Below are 21,545 nucleotides of genomic sequence, written 5' to 3'. Positions count from 1 at the left end.
AAGCCCGTATCAATCAGCGATTCATGCAACTGTCTTTAAATGAAAAATGCAGTCACTTAGAAATGCACTTAAGTAGATGATACTTGTTTCAGTGTTAATCGTATATTCAACAGAGTGAGCACTAAAATCTCTATTCCATTAGTGTCTTTTCAACATGTGAATTTTATAGTTTTCATGATTTTTAATATTTTGTGATATAACATTGAAACAATCATATTTTTTTATTTTAATTATATTCCTAAAATATAAACCATAGGGCAGTCAATTTTATTTATCTAGAAATTATTCCATATTTAAATGTGACTTGACGCCATTTTAAAACTGACGTCGTAAAATTATGTACCATCCCTGTGAGCGTTGATGTTTAACTTGAAAGAGTCATCGGACAAAAATATGTTGTAATAACCTGAATGCAGATAATGAATAGCTTAATATACGTTTCTCGTATGTGTTAGCTTTACGGCCATTATGCCGTCAGAATTTACCCTTGATTTTACAGAAATGCACTGAATAATAAATAGAATATCATTGATCATAATAAACTTAGACTAGAAATCCCATTCGTCATTGTAAAATGAGTCAAGTAAAATAAAGAAGCATCTGAAACAAGCTCTTTAGATATCTTTTCAAGATTTGTCTTACTTGATTGACGATTTAGCTTATCGGATAACTCAATGTAAATAACGGACCTATGCAGGAAATGGTGTCAATGATGTATGACCATGAAATTGATTTGAGTCGCACATTGTATAACATCCGAGATTTTATTTAAAAGTTAATTAATTGTTTTCCCCGCCGACGATTTTTTTCTAAAGTAAGACAGATCGTCTTTTGTGCTGCCCTTGCGTTGAGACTTACTTATCAAAACCGTCATAACCATATAGCAACAAGAGGAAATCAATTATTGTGAACTAAAAATAATCTAAACTGTCATTTAATGTTTTATTATGTACTATTAGTTTGTTATACAATGTAAATAGTTGTTATAATGTTATTTATTAAAGTTTTTAGTATCATATTTTATAAATTTATTTTTATTTATTTATTTTGAATAACCATCAGTATGGTGGCATTCTTCTGCCACTAGACAACTACATAACTAACTAGTTATTTAAGTGATTAACTAGTTACGTAACTAGTTAACCACTTAATTAACTAGTTAGTTATATGGTCATCTGGTGGCAGAAGAATGCCACCATACATCAGGAACAGTATTTTTGAGAACTTTTATTTACACTATAATAATCGACATTGAAATTAGTTATTGTGCAGATTTATATCATAAGAGACATTTGAAACATGTGTAAATTTGCAGTTTGTTTTCTCGTTCGATGTAAATATCTTAGTTATTACAGTAAAATGTATCTTGTCATGATATTTCCCAAAACACACATCTGATATTAAAAAATAATTATCAGGTCAAGTATACAATTATTAATATAGGTACAAGTAAAGTAGTCAACATTTCAAGCATAAACCCTGTTTTGAGGCAAAGGGCAAAGGCCGTAACGAAAAGAAACTAGAGACGCAAGCGTATAAACACCATCATCACAAATACAAACACACATAACACCCTTATCAAAATAGCTTTATCGATCAATGCTAAGGTTACCACTTATGTTTGGTCAGTTAAACACGAGTACATTGGATCACGTGCTACGGGGGACTAGTTTGTATGGTCATAACATGTCACAACATTTATCAAAAACTATAAATTTCGAAATTTTAGCCTCATTAGTGCAACCATTTAAATATTGATTTCTTTAAAAAGGAAACACTGCGGAATTGTTTGATAATGTTTATCCTTGTATTTAACTCTTTGTAAACCTTTTCAATAGTGTTCAGTAGTGTACATTGCATGACCTGTGTATCAAATCAGCTACTTCTGCGTTCTTAACTTCCTTATGGTTTATACAGTTTGTATGACTTTCATGTTTTATAGTTTATTACTGAAAAAATATGCAGTCATGTTGATTAAAAACTTAAATGTGATACTGTTTGTGTATAGGATTACATACTTAGGTAAGAATAAGAACATTGAAAATATAGTGATGTACTTTAACTTATACATGCATCTTAACATGCAGTAACTTTGCCAATACAAATGTTTAATTGCGAAACAGTAATTTGAATTATTTTTAAAGTTTTATACTGCCAATCCTAATATGACATATACTTATTTATAACAACAGACTAGGGCACACGCGCGCGCGCGCACACACGCACGCACGCACGCACACACACACACACACACACGTGTATGGAGTCATACATTGGAAACTTCATGCTTTGAGCTTTGGATTGTGAAAAGAATGGAGAACATATATAATATTAACAGAAACAGAAATTTAAATTGAGTTAGGCAGCAGTTAAAATCACCAGAGTATCAATATAGCTCTGAAACAATTCATACTTCTTTTTTTCTCTGGAAAGTTTAACCACAGTTTTTATATGGCCGCTTTATAGACGATCAACTGATTCAAGTGTGTTAAATATAATAATGATTGTCAACCAATCAATGATTTAGATACCATTTAATTGTTGAACGTTTAAAGAATTTTTTTTTAATTTTAAAGCTACGGGCATAACGTTATCAGGAAACGGAAAATCTAAAGGTTTCACAGTCCTACAGAACGCCTCCTTGCAGCTGACATGCTCTACGTCAATCGATGTGCAGAATGTGACTTTTTTAAGAAGATATTTGAACAAGTCTCCTGATCAAATAACCACAGTAGGCTACGGCTCATCAGGATGTGGCACGGACCCAACTCCGCCATCCTACCTTAACTGCTCCTGTGTCAGTAGGAAGGAATATGCCTGTGACATCCGTAACGTCACCATAGACATGAATGGGGACATTTGGTTTTGTCAAACTCCAAGAGGAAATACAACCGACGAGAGTGGGGATAAAATAATTATTGTCACAAGTATGTATTACCGTCTTGATAAATGTTCAATAGTCGTAACAACAGTGTATTTTAAAATCGATGCACCAGGTATGTATCAAAGTCGTATCGTGTATTTATTAGAGCCACAGCAAGAATGTAATATAAACTAAGGCTTTGCCTCTATGGGCTTAAAGTATTATTGCCGGTCACATTATAGTTAAAGTTTTCTTAATGACTAAGTCAACTAGAGAAGTTGTACTTTTTCTAGAATTGAATAAAAAAACAAAAAACATTTAATGTACAAGCATTTACTCACGAAATGACAAAAGGATCCCTTAACCTAAAAATTGAAGATATTATTGATTGTACATGTTTAATGATCTATTTGTTGCCAAGCAACGCTGACACTACATCTGTTAAACATCTCAGTGAGAATACAGAACATATTCTTATTTGTTTTTGTCAGACATAACATATCGCAATTAAAAAAACCCACTATCATTAACGATAAATAACGCAGAATAATCTAAATAATGGTTTCTTAAAACGTTTAAAATGCCTTCAATTATTTGAATTGATTAATGAATTTAACATGTTCACAGTTTTATAATTGATATAGCAGCTAAGCTTATTTAGCATTTTTTTAAAATAAGTACCTGTTTCATCTCTTTCATTCAAGTACATTTTTTATATTCATTGTTCTCAAGAAGAACCAGCTGCTTGTTAATACAGTTGGTTCAAATGACATTTTGGCCGGTTAAAATGAGGATAAATAAGTGAACTTTAAGTAGAATAAATATAAGTTTGTAGATAACTTTACTACTTTTTAGACGGTCAACCGAATGTTATTGAATACCCTGCAGTGCCCTTGATATATTATTCAGAATACAAGTACAAGCTTGTGTGACATCAACAACATTTAAATCGACCTCAGCAGCCACATTAATATCAGCAGCCACATTAAGCCTAGCAGACTCAGTCACCCGCAAGACCGGCAGCCCTTTAACTTTATAGTCGGCAGCCACTTTATATTCAGCAGCAGCAGCCACATAAAGCCTTGCAGCCACACACCCGTCATCAGCCACTTTAAATATGGCTGTCACTTAGTAGTTGGCAATCACTATATACATCAGAATCTGTAAATTTTATAATAGTAATGATTGCATGCATTCAAAGATTTGACGATCAATATGATGAAATGTATTATGTTTGCATATTTTTCAATGACTATTAAACAATTCAAAGGTACACTAATTGACTACAAAGAATCATTTTTGAGACGGGTGGGTGAGTGAGTGAGTGAGTGAGTGAGTGAGTGAGTGAGTGAGTGAGTGAGTGAGTGAGTGAGTGAGTGAGTGAGTGAGTGAGTGAGTGAGTGAGTGAGTGAGTGAGTGAGTGGGTGAGTGATGCGAGCGAGTGAGTGGTATTACTTCTTTAAAATTAAACTATTGTTTAATTTTGTTGCCATGATTGTTTTCTTGCCCTAAATCTGATATCAACTGTAAACTATCTAATCATCAATTTACATGAAGTCAGTTGTGTTTAACGGCATATAGAATTAGCATTTAAGTGATGCGTAATGTGTGAATAGTTTCACAACACAGACCAATGACCAACACTAAGAGGTCGACTTTACACAGGAGCAAGATATAATTTAAAGCTGCTGCCAAAAAATGATTTATAAACGGCACGAAACAAAATCATTAAGGAATAAAACAAATAGGATAAATAAGCTTCAAGAATCAAACGTACTCCTACAATGCTACAGTTTGGATAAATATCCAAAATGAGATTGTGAAATAGTCAAAAAACACTGCATGATGTTGTCCACCTATTAACGTTTGGCTGGTCATTCGCCCCTCCGACCTGTAGAAAACAATGAAAATAAGTTAAGGACATGCACTTGAGTGTTCGAGTGGGGTGGGAGTGGATGGGGTTTATACTAAATTTGGTTGGGGTTTGGGGAGGGTCATGGAAGCCGTAGGTGAAGTACTATGAAAGGGTCTCAAATGCTTCTCTAATTACAAAACTATGATGGCACATGCTATGCCGACGGAATCGGACTTGAAATGCTCCTGTTTAATAATTGTGCTATACATGGGCTCGTTTACATAAGTAATTTTTAGACACCTCAACACTTAATGTTACATAATTCGGGAAGGCAATGCAAAGGAAAGCAAAAAAGTATTTTCTATGTTTTCATTGAGCACTTATCAGCCAGATTCAGCTTGGTATACAATAATTTCTTTATGAAAACTAGTCTGACTTTCGATTCAGCTACGTTTTCATATCTAAATCAGTTGTCACTTTATCACTTATATGTCAATAATCTTTTAAAATGGCCCTTAACTGGTTTGGTCAAATTGAACCCAAAACTATATATAGCCACATTTGATAGAATAACTTTGATGGAATGCTTGGGAAAATTAGTCACAAAATATCAATACCCAACGTCATTCGCTTTTGTTCAGTTACTTATTTATCGCTAAGCTCTCTTGTCTGTTATAGTTAATAGTAGGAACTGTTTGAGAACAACTGATTGCTATCGAAACAAGTATTTTTCTATCAATATGTCATTACCAACATATTTTTCCGCAAAATAACAAATTGATTGGTTATTATGTAAGATATGTCAACATTGTTAATGTAACTGAAAAACACTTGTTTTTAACACTTTATTGCTGCAAAAAGTGTGGTTGCAAAACACTACTTATACAAGTACGCGTACATATGGGCTATTTTTAGGAAAATGTGTCATTCAGGAAGGGTTAATCGTAAATTTTATGCAATAATTTTTTTATGCGAATACCAACCTCCCTACATGTACAAGTTAAACGTGAATTTTTCGCAAATGACTTGAAACGCAACAGCAACTACAACTGTTAGATACACGTATAGCTCTACGTACATGCGCACATTAACCTAGCGTTTCGCAACTTCTTTAGGTCACTCAAAAGTATCGTGAAACATTGCTTTATAATCGCACTAAACGATTAGTTTAAACATTATTTATTTTTTATAACAAATAAACATTTACAACATACACATAGGATATAAAGAATTGAGGAGAAAGCCATAGGCTTGTTTGGAACCTCTTTTCGAAACGAGTGTGTCTGTACATATGAAACATAATTTAGGCTTATTTAAATAAAATCCCTTACGTCTGATAATATTAATGTTACAAGGATTTTGTTTTGTTGCGGACATATGGGGTATGTTTCCTTTCTGATTGGAAACACGGATACTAAGACATGCTTATAGGTACGACGTGCTAATGGGTGCTAATATTGGAAATTGACCTAAAATGCATTTTACTTTTGCTATATGAAATGCGATGTGAAATCTAAACGAATGAAAATACCTCTCAAGAACTAATAATAAAATCCATTTTATTTTTTTCGGGCATGTATCACCAAAATACTTATATGGCAGCTTTATGTATTATCAATTGGTTTAAGTATGCTCAATATATTTTTTTATAAAATATAGCGTTTTTTAAGATGTGGCGACAACGTTGTCAGGGAACGGGACATCTGGAGAGTTCACAGTTCAAGAACACACATCCCTGCAAATGACGTGCTTTTCGACGACCGATGTCCAGTATGTAACTTTTCATAAAAGGTATTTGGACAGAGCTCCTGATACAATAACCGCAGTAGGGTACGGCTCATTAGGATGTGGCACGGACCCAAAGCCGCCGTCCTACCTTAGCTGTTCATGTGTTAGTAGGAGGGAATACGTCTGTGTCATCCGAAGCGTCACTAGAGCTATGAATGGAGACGTTTGGTTTTGTTCCTCTCCTGCAGAAGATAGCAACGACGACACTGATGATCGAACAATCGTCGTTACAAGTATGTATTCAAGACGTGATAAGGACGAAGTATCTTCGTAATAATGATGTTAAATCGTAAACACACGAATGTTAAACCGTGGTAACAAGAATGTTTAACCGTGGTGAGTATAATTAGTCGTCGAAATTATTATGTTAAATATTGTGTTATTGTATATTTCAGCATAGAAACATGTATTATTGACGAAGGCAGAATATTTAATCGTCGTATACAGTATAAATTAACGCCGCAACAGGAAGTTTTAATCGCAGGAACAGAGAATATTTTTCTGAAATGCGATATTTCGCTGGATTTTTAAGACAAATATTATCTTAACATTTCTTCATGGTACAAATACGTGTTTTTGAAAAACACGTCTTGAATGTGATATTATGCCCGCTCTGCCGTACCAACTTTGATAAACCGACGTAATGTGACTAGGTATATCGTATTACCTTAGTAAACGTCTTTGTTTACAGTCCGCCTAACGTCGGTGTCTATGATAATACCTGCGGGCAGCTCCGTGTCTGTCATAGAAAACACCGACCGGCAGTTCCGGTGTGAGACGTCTGCTGGGAAACCCAAGGCCATTGTAGAGTGGTACAAGGACAACGGCACACCGGACAGAGCGGATGACACTCAGATAACTACCAGAACAGAGACGGAATCGAACACTACTGATATTTTGAGTTTCACTTCCGGTAAACTGACGTTGACTGTGCAGAGGGACGATCGAGAAGTTGGCGTGTATTGTAGAGCAAACAACGACGGGTTTTGGATATACTCCTTCAGTGTTGTCTTAGATGTTCAGTGTAAGTATGAAGTGTTGTACTTACACATAATATCACCTTTGTTATATAGTTGATTTCAGGTCTTGAATTGCTCGGAACATGTAAGTATTTCCAATATAGTCAAAGCACACAGGGTGTAACAGGGAAAATAATCGACGGGCATGGCTGTTATTTACCTGTAATTACGTAGAAATACATTATTGACTATGGAAATTATATGCATCTGTGTTATGTAATGTGTTATGTAATGTGGGTCACAGTCGAAACTACAGGCATATTCAAGAAGTACTCTTCCTTGTAGTGGTAGAGAAGATATCATTAGCAAGTATTAAAAATTTGGACGTGTAGTCACCTTTGTTGTATGCTTATATATTGTCGAAACTCATAGCGCGTAGTCTGAATATAACGACTATGTCGATTTCGGTGTTGTATTAAATGGTCTGTTGAGTGTTAAATATAGGGATTGAAGTCATTTTTGTTGCATACTGTGCATTATTTGTGTATTGTTCAACTTGCAGTCAACTTTGATTGGCAGTCCGAATGTATTGTTAAATGTGTAGTTACTTAATATGATGAAAACAAATCATATACAGTCTAAACAACGAACGACGATAACTGGCTGTACTCCTATGGTGGTGTCCTAAATGTTTTGGTCATGTAGTCACAATTGCAGTTATACAAGCACTCATATTCGAAACACTATGCGTGTACTTAAAAGTAAACAATGGTGGTTCGGTGCCTTACGAATTTCCTTCAGTGTCGCCATAATGTTTAGGTGAACTATATTCGAATAGTATAATGTAGGTCTAAACTTTATTTACAGATGAAAATTCCCTTCTTCAACTAAAACTGGAGGCCAAATGGATGATCCCCTGTAAGGGTAATATCATTCCGTTCATCTTTTTTATTGAGATATACAATGAATAAAACCCTTTCTCTGTTTACAGATGAGGTCTCCACTCCGAAAGTACTCTATAAGGCTTCCGAGGTAAACTCCACTGTACGGGTAATATCAGGGCGTTCCATGACGCTCATCTGCAGCAGCACGGGAAACCCGAACCCAACTTACACGTGGACATACCCCGGTGGAGGCTCACATACTGGGCCCTCTCTCACACTGGATAGCGTGCAGGCAAAACATATCGGAGTTATCATGTGTACAACAAGGAACAGGTTAGCGCCTACTGGGGGAGTAGCGGTTATTAAGACACGTCAAGCTACTACAAGTCTCCAAGTTCTATGTAAGTTATTTTATGTAAAAACATAGACAATTATGTGTAGGAAATTTTAAAGAGCTTGTAATGTTTATAATTCAAAAACAGCTGCATAAATATATTTCAAAATACATATTCAATAAATGCCATGGTGCATCTGAACTGTATTAGAAAAGTAACATATACATATATAAGTTATACTCTGATCTCATGTTTTTAACATTAATCTAAATAGTTTGAAGATAAAATAGCTTTCAATACACAGCAATAGGTGCATACAACAAAAAAAATCACTTGATGTATAAATTTTTCATACACTAAAATATCAATATGTGAAATTTATTACTCTAATTAAGACGATTTGCTAAGTGTTGGTTATCGTTTTCCCCCGTGAGATTATGGCATAATTGCCCGACGAAGACGAGCACGTGCACCATGACGCCATTTTGACGAAAATGACAATTGCATCCAATACCTGGTAGGCAAACACGTATACAAGCAAATTATTAAGGGACTTTAATATAATTATCGGTTCAAAGAAAGGAAATAAGTCGTACCGTTAATGACCCCTTCCGTATTTAGCAACGAGTACTACCGGGAACCGTACCGTTTTTTTATATTCGGTGAAGGTCGAAAAGCAGGGAGACAAAGAAATGTCACATGGAAATAGTTAAAGACTGTCTTCAAGATCATTTCTTATATATTCGAGGCGATACGGGGAACTCCGTCGGAATTGACAATGTTAATCAATTCAAATTATCAATTTATACAATCAAGCTACTATTGGCGACTGCAATAAAAGCAAATATGTGCCAAATTGCTTATCAAATGAAGCTTTATGTAGACTTTCATAGTGGTCTGCAATCTTGGCGACACGGGTTCGAACCCGGTCTCCGACACAATATTTTTACATTTTGGTACCTTTTTTACAATTATGATATCAAAGCGTAACACATTCTTTTAGATAATTGTCCTGAGATTCGTTATATAAACAAACTTTTTTTGTGCCAATCTGGTGTACAGTCCTTTTAAGGGTAAGTTTGCATTTTTACTCATAACTCCAATACCCTTCATTCAATTGTGTTAATACTCTACATTGTTGTTCAGGACCATCACACAATGAGTTTTCATACTGACATATTATCCTTAATACAAATTATGGCCCCTGATTGACATAGAACCTTACGTTTCCGGCGCATCGTGCCTGGTTAAAGTTTTAGGACGAGTTGGGGTTTTTACTTATGTCCTCCATACCCTTTATTAAATTAATTTAATACTTTACATAGGTAGTGACGACTACCTTATAATAGGTTACTCGACAACATTTCCGACTTAATACAAGTTATGACTTCTGATTGTAGTTAGGTTTAAGTTAATGTTAAATGGTGTATTTTGTCATGTTAACGTTTAAGGACAAATCAGGATATTACTAATTAATTGTTAACCTTTTATTTAATTGATTTAATACTTTATTTTTTTTATTGACGGCCACCATACAATTATGCAAGATAACTCCATAGTATCTTAACTACCAATCATGACCCTTGATAGACTTATAATGTTTGGTTAAAAGGTTTCGGCAACTTTGGGTTTTATTCAGATCTCAAATACCGTTCATTCAATGGCCATCAAGCAATTAGGTTACATTAAACATATAACAAATAAAACAAATTTTGGTCATTGATTGCCTTTTTTCCTCTTTTCCTTTGCTTTTGAAAAGGCACATTTTCATATTAATAACCAGGTATATGCAAAGTAAAACCTGGTTAAACGACGCAAGTCGTGGTTCTGGTTGGCCGGTTGGAGAGCGTCTTCAATACCAACTATGGTGTTGAAAATATTTTGTAAGATTCTACATAAAAACGTGGTTTATAGGAAGAGTGTATGGAGACCTTTCTTGGGATTGAGTTTGGGGTCATGATCAAGGTCAAAGTACTTATCTTAGTAGAAAAATGGTTGATACTGAATAACTATTATTCGTATTGAAATATTGCGACCAAATTATAGGATGAGATTATGAAGACCTTTCATGAGATGGTGTTTTGGGCCTTGTTAGTCATGATCAAAGTTTCTGTTACGAAAGCCTTTGTTAAACTGCTTAATCAACTAGTTAACGTTTGATTCAATAAGTAATAAATGATGTTATGTCGGTCATATTCTCGGATGGCCCTACTCTCGACCGGCAGGGTTTGTATTGGCTGCGGTGATGAAGAGCGTTTTACCAACGACTAAAAAAGATTGGCAAGAATCAAGCAAAATAAAAAAAAAATATGTCTTAACTATATCGGAGACTGAAAAAATCACTTCGAGCCAGTAAAAAAACGACACGTGCGTAAAAGGTGAAATCGAGCAAAGCAGTCATAATTGTATGCAAACATATTCTTTGTACAAAACTCAGCTAAAAAAGTCGAGGTTGAGCAAAACGGGATCGACCGTATGTGAATTGCGCAATTTTTCAAAAACACCTGTCGCTTTACGAATACATCCTTAAAACTGTGCACAATTCTGCTTTAATGCTTATTTGTGTGAATTTATTGTTCGGAGTGGTTTACATGTGTAGTATCATATACACGCATTATGCCATCATTATCAATTAAGGCACATTCAAAACCAAGCTGTATGAACAAAACTCTTAAATCTGTGTAAGGAAACATTGAATTACTCAGTCAATATTTGTAAGTCTTCAGTATTCCAGAATTTTTATATATCAACCGATGGCCGATAGCTACTGAAAAGGCAAGAAAGTTAAGATTACGACCTTTGGACAAAATATATTGCGTATAGTATATTGATTCAAATTGTTACTGTAAGAATTAAAAGACCTTATTCTCCGATGTTAATGGATATTTTTAAACAGTTCTTACGTCAACAAACACAGAAACATAAAATTTCATTCTTCAGCATATCCTTATAAAACGGATGGTAGTAACATTTCCTATGAAAAGTTTGTGTCTTTGTAGTTTATATTTACCTAAGGAAGCAACTGTATACATTATGTTGGAATATATAGTAAGAAATCTTACTGTAATCATACATTAAGTATGTTACAGTCTGTATTGAGTACGATCCCTTGATTGATGTTGTTCCATAAGCCTTCAAAGTCAAATTAACGTATATAATTTAGTATGTGAGCTAGTTGAGGACACATACCGCATTTTAAGCTAAACTCGTTTCTCCCACAAGTAAGTAATTATCTCACTGTAATTATACCTGTTGATTTCTCGAGTCTCGTACGACCAGTATACTTTTGCTACACTATTCGAGGGCATGGACCGTACTTTAGCTGTACCAGATACTCTTAAGCGCCCAAGATCGCAACATAACTTTTTTACGCGCTCTTATTTATATTTTGCCTATAGATCCATCGCATGCACCATCACGTTATATGATTGGAACATCTTTTCCACTGCTGTTATACTACTGGAAGACACAGAATGCACGCCCAGGTCCAGCAGTTACTCTCTCCAGCGCCAGACCACAACAATACATAACGAGTTTATAGATTCTTATTTTTATTTCATCCGAAGCTCCCCCGGGTATACCGTCATGTTACATCAATGGTACTTCTATCTCGACCACTGTCATAATACCGGAGGGCACAAACCGTACTATTAACTGCACCAGTTCCGCCAACCCGCCCCAGATCACGTACACCTGGTCAACACCAGGCCGTGGTCAAGTGTCCCGGGCCGCTTTGTCCCTGAACAATGTCCAGCACCCGGCTGACCAAGGCCAGTACACCCTAACGGTCACAAACACCATGGATCCAACTGGAGGCAGCACAGAAACGGGAATCAGCAACACTACTTTCATTGTAGATGTTCAATGTGAGTTATTGTTACATATTATTATAAATAATATCACCTTATTTGCGTATATCATCTTTTACATCAAATTAATTATTATGGAATAATCAGTTTGGACAGATGCTATAGAGGAAAAAAATGAAGTTGTGTTAATTTTGTCTGTAGCAGCTCGCATAATGGTAGTCGTGTATTAAGTTGTAAAAAAGTACTTATTAACTTCATTTTACTCCTGTAGTTGCACCCAGGGTAAACCTTCCTCAGAGTTATGACATATTCGAGGGAACGGTCCTAAATTATTCATGTTCGTTCATCCCTGGGAACCCTTCTCAGACATTGTTTGTCTGGAGGAGGCTAGATGACGGACGAAAATGGAACAGCCAGTTTCTCAGTTTAACCACTGTGAATAAATCGGACGATGACTATTACATATGCACTGCCACAAATCAGTTGACACCTACTGGGTTATCTACCCAGACTGGAACTCAAAGCGGAACCATGCACCTAAATGTTCAATGTATGAAATCTTTGTTTACAATTATTTCCTTACGGGCTGTAAAATGTGATGTTCAAATCGAACATGATGTTACATGGACCATGGTTATTTACTTATAAAGGGAAACTTAATAGACATGCTTATTATTTAAACACAATTCACTTGTTGATTTTAAATGCATCATAACCAAATTTCACTGAAAATAATATTTCATGGAGTAACCATGAGACATTGCTGTATGAATGGTACTCAATGAGTAATGTTCTGAATGATTGCTAGTTTAGGGGAAGAGTTAAAAATATCGTTTAGGCTATATGCAGAGATTTTTGTAAGTTTCAATATTGACTTTTGAACCCTAGAAGTCCTAATATATATATATATATATATATATATATATATAGGTCAATATGTACTTATATAACGCAAACAATATGTATACGATAGCTATTTAAAGCGTTAAATATACTTCTAGATAAGTCAAGCGTAGCAGAATTTCATGTCTCTGGATACAACAATTCAGCAAGTGTTACACAAATGGAGAAAATAAGTACGTTGTTTACCTGTACGGTGGATAGTAATCCTCCATCAACCATCAAAATACTTAAAGACGGTGAAATAAGGAGATTTGCCAATAACTCAAACCAGCTTGAGTACACCATTGCAAACCCGACCTGCATGGACGCTGGGCTTTACACTTGTGATGCCAGCAACCAGTTTAATATCGACACACCTTCTGCACGGGACGTACGGCTGTTTGTAACATGTAAGTTTATAAATGATATTCAAATACCTGCATTTCATGTTAATACGGGCTTGAGACCAGGTGAAGCTTACCTTAATTATATTCAAGCTACATTTGTGTGTTTGTGTGAGTTAACAGTTTCTTAAAAAAAATCCTTATTATTTTGTTCGTATTAAATGAATAAGGTCCATTGTTTTTAATACAGATATCAATCTAAACGATATCTTTACAGCTTCACCACAATATGCCGTTCACAATTTCGAATGTATTATCTGCTGTGTGTTTACTTTCTAGCGGTGTAGGTGCTAGTCTATAACCCGCTAAAAGTTGTACCCTTTTCATTGAACTGCATAACCGTCCGTGTACCCTTGTGCATAATGATTTGTCTATAAATGTTTCCAATTGTCTACCAAGATCAAATATTTAGGCTGGAAGATACAGAAGCTACATAACGTACTATTTTGTGCCGCGTAGTTTGTACTTTAGTATGTTTGACAATCGGGCGATTTCCGAAACACTATCTTTCATGACACTGCATTTTCTTGATTGAAACAATCAATTCATAACGCGTCCTTTTCCTTTTGCGTAAGCCTTCGTAGCGTGTTTATGTCAAGGCATGTGCCGCGAATGCTATCGGCTTTCCAGAACCGTTTGGCATAACATGTGATTTAAAAACTTAAAATTTCATTTCTGTGTATTTTCATTTTATGGACTAACTATGAGTGAAGGATTGGTTTCACAAACAAAATTTGTTGCAGGGTTATGCCAATTCTACTTGTCATTTCTCCGATATTGAGTTAACGTTCAGACGAAAAAAACAAAACATCCTTAAACATGTTTAAACGTGCAAAAAATACCCTTTTATCACATGTTTAACCTTGTTTCTGGTTTATTATAACCATGATGAATTATTGCGTTTTACAAACGTGTATTTCAGCATTGCTGCTTTTCAATTGGTTGAAACATTCTTTCACTACGGATGTTTTTAAGTTGGATAGCTAATTGTTTATTTGGCATAGTAAAAACAATGCATACATTTCTCATTTTGTAATAATGATAAAGGTCTATTTGAATAAATCATTCTATTTTCCATATTAATCTTAAAAAAACGTATAAATTTCCTTCAATTAGGGAAAACTATTTTTAAGGATTCTCTGTTTAAACGTAATATGAACATATCACCTACTATGACCTCATCTTACTAGATGTACGTCACTATTTAAAATAAATCAAATTTCCTAAGCAAAAACCATATGATCATTTTTGACATGGAAATAATATCATAAATATTACTAACTAAACACATACTATTTTCTGTCAGTAATAAGTAATAACAGTGTGTGTATACCACGTGATAAATTACGTCATATATGCTACGTAGGAAGGCAAAAATTTGCTTTAAATAAAGACTTAAATCATAGATAACTTTTCATTTACAACACCATTTTAAATGAAACAAAGGGCAGTCTATGCCGCTTAAAGAGCCTCGCATTTGTTTTATTTTCGAAATTTGATGAGGTCATTAGTTTCATCAAGCACTTCGACTAACATGTTTGCAAAGTAATGTTTGACAGTGCTCCGTCAGACGGCTGTATTGTGAAAAGGTTTGTCGAAGTGTTTTAAGAAACTAAACTCACAATCAAATTCTGGTAAAAGATCGAATGTGGGGCTCCGTAAGCGGCGTAGACTGTGCTATGTTTCATTTAAAATGGTGAAGAAATAGTCAAGTTTTCTTTGTAAAAAGACTTTTTTCAAATCAAAATATTGCCTTCCGACGTAGCATTTATGACGCAATTTATCACATGGTAAACACACACTGAATAAGGTTTTTATTAAAATAAATATGGAAATATTTCTGAGCATTTCAAACGTTGTGAATGAAAGAAACTCAGTCACAAATTTTATTTTGCCAATGATTTTTTAATATTTAGTCTCAGAAGAATAACCAAACAACAACTCAAAGATATCCATTTAAATATAGTTTTAAAAATGAACGCCTTAGTATAAAAGTACCATCTTGGTTAAGATATTGATATGAAACGTTGTTATTATGTTACGTGTGGCATGACCCGCAAGGCAAAACTCATAATATTTAATTATAGTTTAAATTGTTACCATTTTGAATTTTAATAAGAAAAAAGAACTAGAGAAACTCATTTTAAATAGTTACATAGTCGTTTGTTAATTAGTACTGTCAAGCTAGAGCCTTCAACATGTGTTAAAAGTTATATTATGTTGTAACTACTCTGCCTTTTACACACATTAATGTCCATTAAAGCATTTTTATTCAGTTATTTCTATAAAATTATACCTAAACAATATGCTATTTTAAGAAATTATTCAAACGATTTGTTTTATAGAAATTGTCCTCTAGAAATAATTTATCGTCTTTCAGGTTCACCAAGGCGCCCTCCTGGCAAGGACATCAAGTTGAACTTTACAGCTCAATTACATGATAATGTAACCCTGCAGTACACTGTGGTTGCGTACCCAGTCCCGATCGCTTCACAGTTCGTCTGGAAAAGATGTTTTGGCAGAAATATTTGCGTACAGCTATTTAATATCTCCACAAAGTTTGAAATTACAACAAACGATTCGTCGAGTAATTTTACCATTATGAATACTGATATTGATGATTTTGGTGTGTACAGTCTTTCAGTTAAAAATGGCATTGGCGATGAACTGGTCGAGGATTTTCTTCTGCAATCAATCGGTATTAATATGATTTAAAAATGTTAGAAGTAAATCCATCGAGATATGTTTTCCTACTGTAGTTTTGCAAATGATTTTTTTAACTAACCAATTTTAGAATTAAATATACATCTTATATCCCTTAGGTCCACCTGATACTCCGACCGGGTTCAATGCTATTTCAAATACAGTCACGAGTTCAAGCGCTGTTTTATCATGGATTCCAGGATCTAACAATGGGTCTCCGCAAACGTTCCGCATATCATATCGAGTATTAGATACTTTGGCGGACTGGCATAATGTTACTATTCAACATAACGGAGAAACTGAGATGAACGTTACTCTGGATGATTTAGAACCAGGGAGATCTTATTTTGTGGAATGTAATGCTTTGAATATAGCAGGTGAATCAGCGAAGAAATACATTATATTCAGCACACCTACAGGTAAAGCATCACTTATTCTGAACTTTTTGTTTATCAAAGCGCAAGAAAACGATTTACATGGCAATGAAGTTACTAGTTTTAACATAATATCTAAATATTGTTTTGGTGTTAACATATTACAGAAAGCGCAAATTTTAAACCACAAGTCGTTGCAATTGCTGGTGGTGTAACAGCTGGGGTCTTGACACTGCTAGTCATTGTTGTCGTCTTATGTGTTCTTCGACGTAAATTATCCACAGTGTGTAGAAGAAACAACGGTAGGATATTATATTCCCTGTATTCGCCTTTTAAGATACGTACATATGATTTCTTAAATCATGTATCATGTCAAGTCGAATTTTGTAAAATAATTGTCACTCTAAAAGTAATGTTGTTTAAGTGATAAGTGACTAATGTGTAACTGATTTTTCTGTGCGTATGTATGCGCATTCATTGTCTAGTGCAGAATCCTTTAATCGTATTTACAGGTTCAACTTCAAGCACTACCATGTAAGTTTTAAGAGGTTGTGCAGGAATAGAAATGTATTAAATGTGATATCTTAGTTGTGGCATCTCTCGTTTCGAAGTAAGCTCTTGTGTATTTATATAAAGAGTGATTCTTTCTTCGTATCCTAGGTACATGAATAATTATATTTACATGATATAAAATAAAGATAGATTTATTTAGTTAATTTCGATACGTATTTACCTTAATAACATGATATCCCAGCACACTCTCAATATGTTGATTGATCTTTTTTTCCTTAAAAAACAACAACAACGAGTTAAAGTTATCTCGACATGTTCGGTTTTGATTAGTCCATCAGTATCCCCGAAACAAGTTATATGTAGTTGTGGGCTTGTCAATTTTAAAACAATTCAGATATGGTGCTGAGGATCCTGGTTATAACGCTGCAGTAACGTACGAAACAATATCAGCAAAAAACAACACGCTTGTTTACGACGCTTTGAGTTAGTATCACATTTCATTGTTTTAATGTTGTGTCAGTTAACAGTTATCAAACCTTGTAAATTAATTTTCTGTATGCCATGCTTTATCGATGCACGTGATGCAACAATCATAAACTCCTCAAAATGGAGTGGTGCATAAAATATTATCAAATCAGCAAAACTATTGAAGCCTGGCCTTAAAAACCCAAATTATCAATCACAGATACGTTTCAGTTGTATTCAATATGGCTTCCCTCTCTTAATACGGTTTAGCTCCCAAATAAACCGGAATAATTGTTTCTAGTATTTATTGACTAGCCTGAACAATAAGCTGTGTCTGTTGTATATTATTTTAAAGTTAATTATTGTTGTTTCAGGTGCTGGAAATGACGGGTATGAACTATTTTATTTAAGACGTAAAGTGATGATTTTAACACAGAGATTGTATTTTTGTATTTTTACCTTGTTGTAAATTATTTTGATTACGCTGATTAATGCATTTAATTTCTTAAAAGACCGAAAACAGATTACCGAGCAATAAGTAGCGTGTGAATAAATTCAGGCTTGAAAACGTAATTATATTTTAGAAATAATATTTATGTATTTTATTGATATAAACATGTTGTTTATAGAGCGGAAACGTTACACGTGTACATGCCGCTAAATGAGTCTACATCAAACACAGATCAAAACTACGAGAAATCAAAGACAAGTATACTTTATAAATGCTCAACAAAAGCGATTTACTTTCTGCGTTCACGTGGTGGGGGAAGCCATAACTTTGTTATGCACTATTACATTGCTCTTTTTTATTTCCTGCCAATAGGTGACTTAAAAACTTTTCATTGCAATTTGTATAAAATACCTGTCCGACCCATCAACGAATTCTAGTAACATCTGAGACGAAGAACAAAATATTATATTTTATTTAAAGCATTTGTTAAATATCTTTGTTGGAAAAGTGTGATTTAAATGAAATTTTACTACATTACATATACATATAAACAAACGTTGATTGTGACAGGAACATGGGCTTAATGGTTTTTTATTATTATAAAACTGAAAATTATGCTATTATCAAATTACATTGTACTGATAAAATTGACATTTCACATGCACGCGTAGTTTGTGGTCTTCGCTCACCACGTTAGCTTGAAATTTCAGCGACTTTCACTTTCCTTGATTGTTTTGTAAGTGACATCCATTGACCTTAATACGATGATGCATTGGTAGCCATTTGTACCATACTTTGGTGCTTTATTAGTCTTCGCTTTCCTTATAGTTATACATAGGTGGGTTGAAGCCTCTACGCCAAACAGAAGCGTTTATTCTGGCGCAGTGTAGGCCCCTACTTTCCTTAAAATTGTGTGTAAGAGCTTTTTAATTCCCGTTCAGTGATAACAGCGTTTCATAAATGGAAATAACCTTCCTTGCATTGCCTTTTTTTGGCCGTTAAGCATATTATAGTTGCAGTTATTGGCATTCTTTTAACTAACTCTTGAGTGCTACAGGCTTCGCTTCGCCTTATGATAAAACGTTTGTAATCATTCGATTTATTTACACTGATGATTAATTGACCTTGTTTCCCTGTCAGTCATACACAAAGTGCATTTGCTTCCACTACTTCGCGGTGGTTGATTAGAAGTGTTGCTTTCTTTCCAATGATGCATTTCTGGCATCGCAGCTGTTATCTATAATTCATTAACATGAGGAGCTGAACCATGCAATTGAGTGGAAGATATACCTTTGGATAATTATGATTTATTTCTCCCACCTCGGATTATAAGTATTTCCATGGCCGATAGTGTAAGATAGGTTCATTCCGACCCGAGCGTAGGGTGTTTTGCGGACCTCGTTTTCGCAAACACCCTACGCTCGGGTCGGAATGAACCTATCTTACACTCTCGGCCATGGAAGATACTTATGGAGGTCCGCAAAACACCCTACGCTCGCGTCGGAATGAACCTATCTTACACTCTCGGCCATGGAAGATACTTATATTCTTCATGTTATGTTAATAAATTTATAAGATAAGATAAGATAATAATACTCGCATTATCGTTTGAATTAATTGTTGTATAGCTGTGTGCGTGAATGTTTAACAATAAATCATTCCAGCCTGTTGAAACAGTGACTTAAATAGCCAGAGCTGTTTTGTCAGTTGACTCAAAATATAATTTTTATATACACGATTTCGAACTATTCTTTCATGTGCAGAGGATCCCGTTTACGACAACACGATGCAGAAGGACCAAGTGCAGACAGTTATTTAAGTGAAACAATTGAATTCCATGAATAATGAGCCTATGTCATCGTTTTTAATATTCCGAAATGATTATCGTATAATCTATATACGTATATGGGTACAGATGTCCCTTTTTGCTTAGAGAACACTGTCGACCTGACTATATCTGCTGTTAATGAACAAGCTTATGTGTGAAAAAGAAGTTTCATCCAAAACAGTCTTTGATTTGGGACAGGAAAAATCAGAAATCCTTTGTTAGCAGACGAACTTAGTTAGTGTTTACAAACAGATCCTAATTACATGCCCAGATATACATTGTAACGACTTATTCCAATACTGGGGGATTCAATTTAATGAATTGAAATGTTGATAAAAAATGTTGGGAACGCAAACGAAGCAATCTGCAACTCATGAATACTCCTACATTAATCTTATTAGTGTAACTAGTTGAAGCTATAGCCAGATATGATAAATGTAAGAGATCGGTATTAAAATGTAAACATATCGTAGAACATTACTGTCTTACTGTAAGAACCTGACGATTAATACTAATGTATTAAATTATTATTAATATAAATCAGCTGCTAATTTTCATATTTTGTTGTTGTTATTTTTTCAATATAATATTGTCTAATGATTTTTTGCATATACATGTAGCTCTTAAAACTTGTACAATTTTGATAAAAAACAAAGTATTAACCACTTAGTATTACTGTTGTTGTTTTTTTCGGCGAGTAATTCAAAAAGGTGCAACAACGAGACGTGTTTTAAAATTGTTTTCATGACTTTTTCTTGGGCGATTTAAACAGTAGCCTAGCGTAGGTGTGGTATTCGTAGAAGGTAGAATTTGACACAATCTCTACAACAAACAACACCATTGTACATTACTGCGTTCATTTATCGCATCAAACGCTGCAAAAAAATTAAACCACAAGATCAATCGTAATACCAAGTGTTAATTACAATATACAGAACAATAAATGTAATAAATTGTGCGTCACGAAAGACATGTTTACCAATTATCAAATGTAATTGAATTAATTTGTTAATGCTTTTTTCGTGTTTGTTTTCATTTGTTGGAATTTGTTACAGACTGTATGTGCCTGCTTCAAAATGATTGCATTTAAATAAACTATGGTGGAAACAAGGAGTATATATATATAAATACAGCTGCAGTAAACTCCAATATGACCGTATCAAATTAAGAATGATACATTATGTTTTGTTTTTATTTTTTCCAAAGCTAAATAAGACATAACGACGCCATAACCTTGTTGACGTCATTGACATCGTAACCATATCCATGATGTTTGACAATTTGAGACCCCAACCTATATTTGACTATATTGTATATTATTAAACATTTAGGTGACGGTGCTTTATCATTAGTAGTATGTAACACAGCCGACTATTACGTAGTGCTTTGAGGGATGCACTCTCTTTGATGTGTGCCTTAAAGTACAATGGAC

General features: G+C 34.4%; 1 protein-coding gene across 1 annotated transcript; it reads left to right on the top strand.

Annotated features, from left to right (window-relative positions):
- Positions 1-1,928: 1,928 nt before the first annotated feature.
- On the top strand, positions 1,929-21,130 carry LOC128234051 (nephrin-like). Its single transcript, XM_052948009.1, has 16 exons — positions 1,929-2,022; positions 2,577-2,927; positions 6,389-6,739; positions 7,198-7,530; positions 8,457-8,750; positions 12,251-12,550; positions 12,765-13,043; positions 13,495-13,785; positions 16,160-16,477; positions 16,602-16,901; positions 17,024-17,158; positions 17,369-17,390; positions 17,764-17,852; positions 18,209-18,224; positions 18,464-18,543; positions 20,049-21,130. Exons 1-16 carry the CDS (start codon positions 1,932-1,934, stop codon positions 20,102-20,104), a joined length of 3,306 nt encoding a protein of 1,101 aa, XP_052803969.1. The 5' UTR covers positions 1,929-1,931; the 3' UTR covers positions 20,105-21,130.
- The last annotated feature ends 415 nt before the right edge of the window (positions 21,131-21,545 follow it).

Source organism: Mya arenaria, chromosome 5 (assembly GCF_026914265.1).
Source record: "Mya arenaria isolate MELC-2E11 chromosome 5, ASM2691426v1".
In the NCBI taxonomy this organism is placed as follows: Eukaryota; Metazoa; Mollusca; class Bivalvia; order Myida; family Myidae; genus Mya; species Mya arenaria.
This window is presented reverse-complemented; position numbering and strand designations above follow the sequence as displayed.

Bases quoted from the DNA above. Each gene is read 5' to 3' on its own strand.
- LOC128234051 (XM_052948009.1), top strand. From the start codon at position 1,932: ATGTTTTATAGTTTATTACTGAAAAAATATGCAGTCATGTTGATTAAA. The intron at 13,786-16,159 runs GTAAGTTTATAA...ATCGTCTTTCAG, and splicing joins CGTACGGCTGTTTGTAACAT to GTTCACCAAGGCGCCCTCCT. The intron at 17,391-17,763 runs GTAAGTTTTAAG...AAAACAATTCAG, and splicing joins TCAACTTCAAGCACTACCAT to ATATGGTGCTGAGGATCCTG.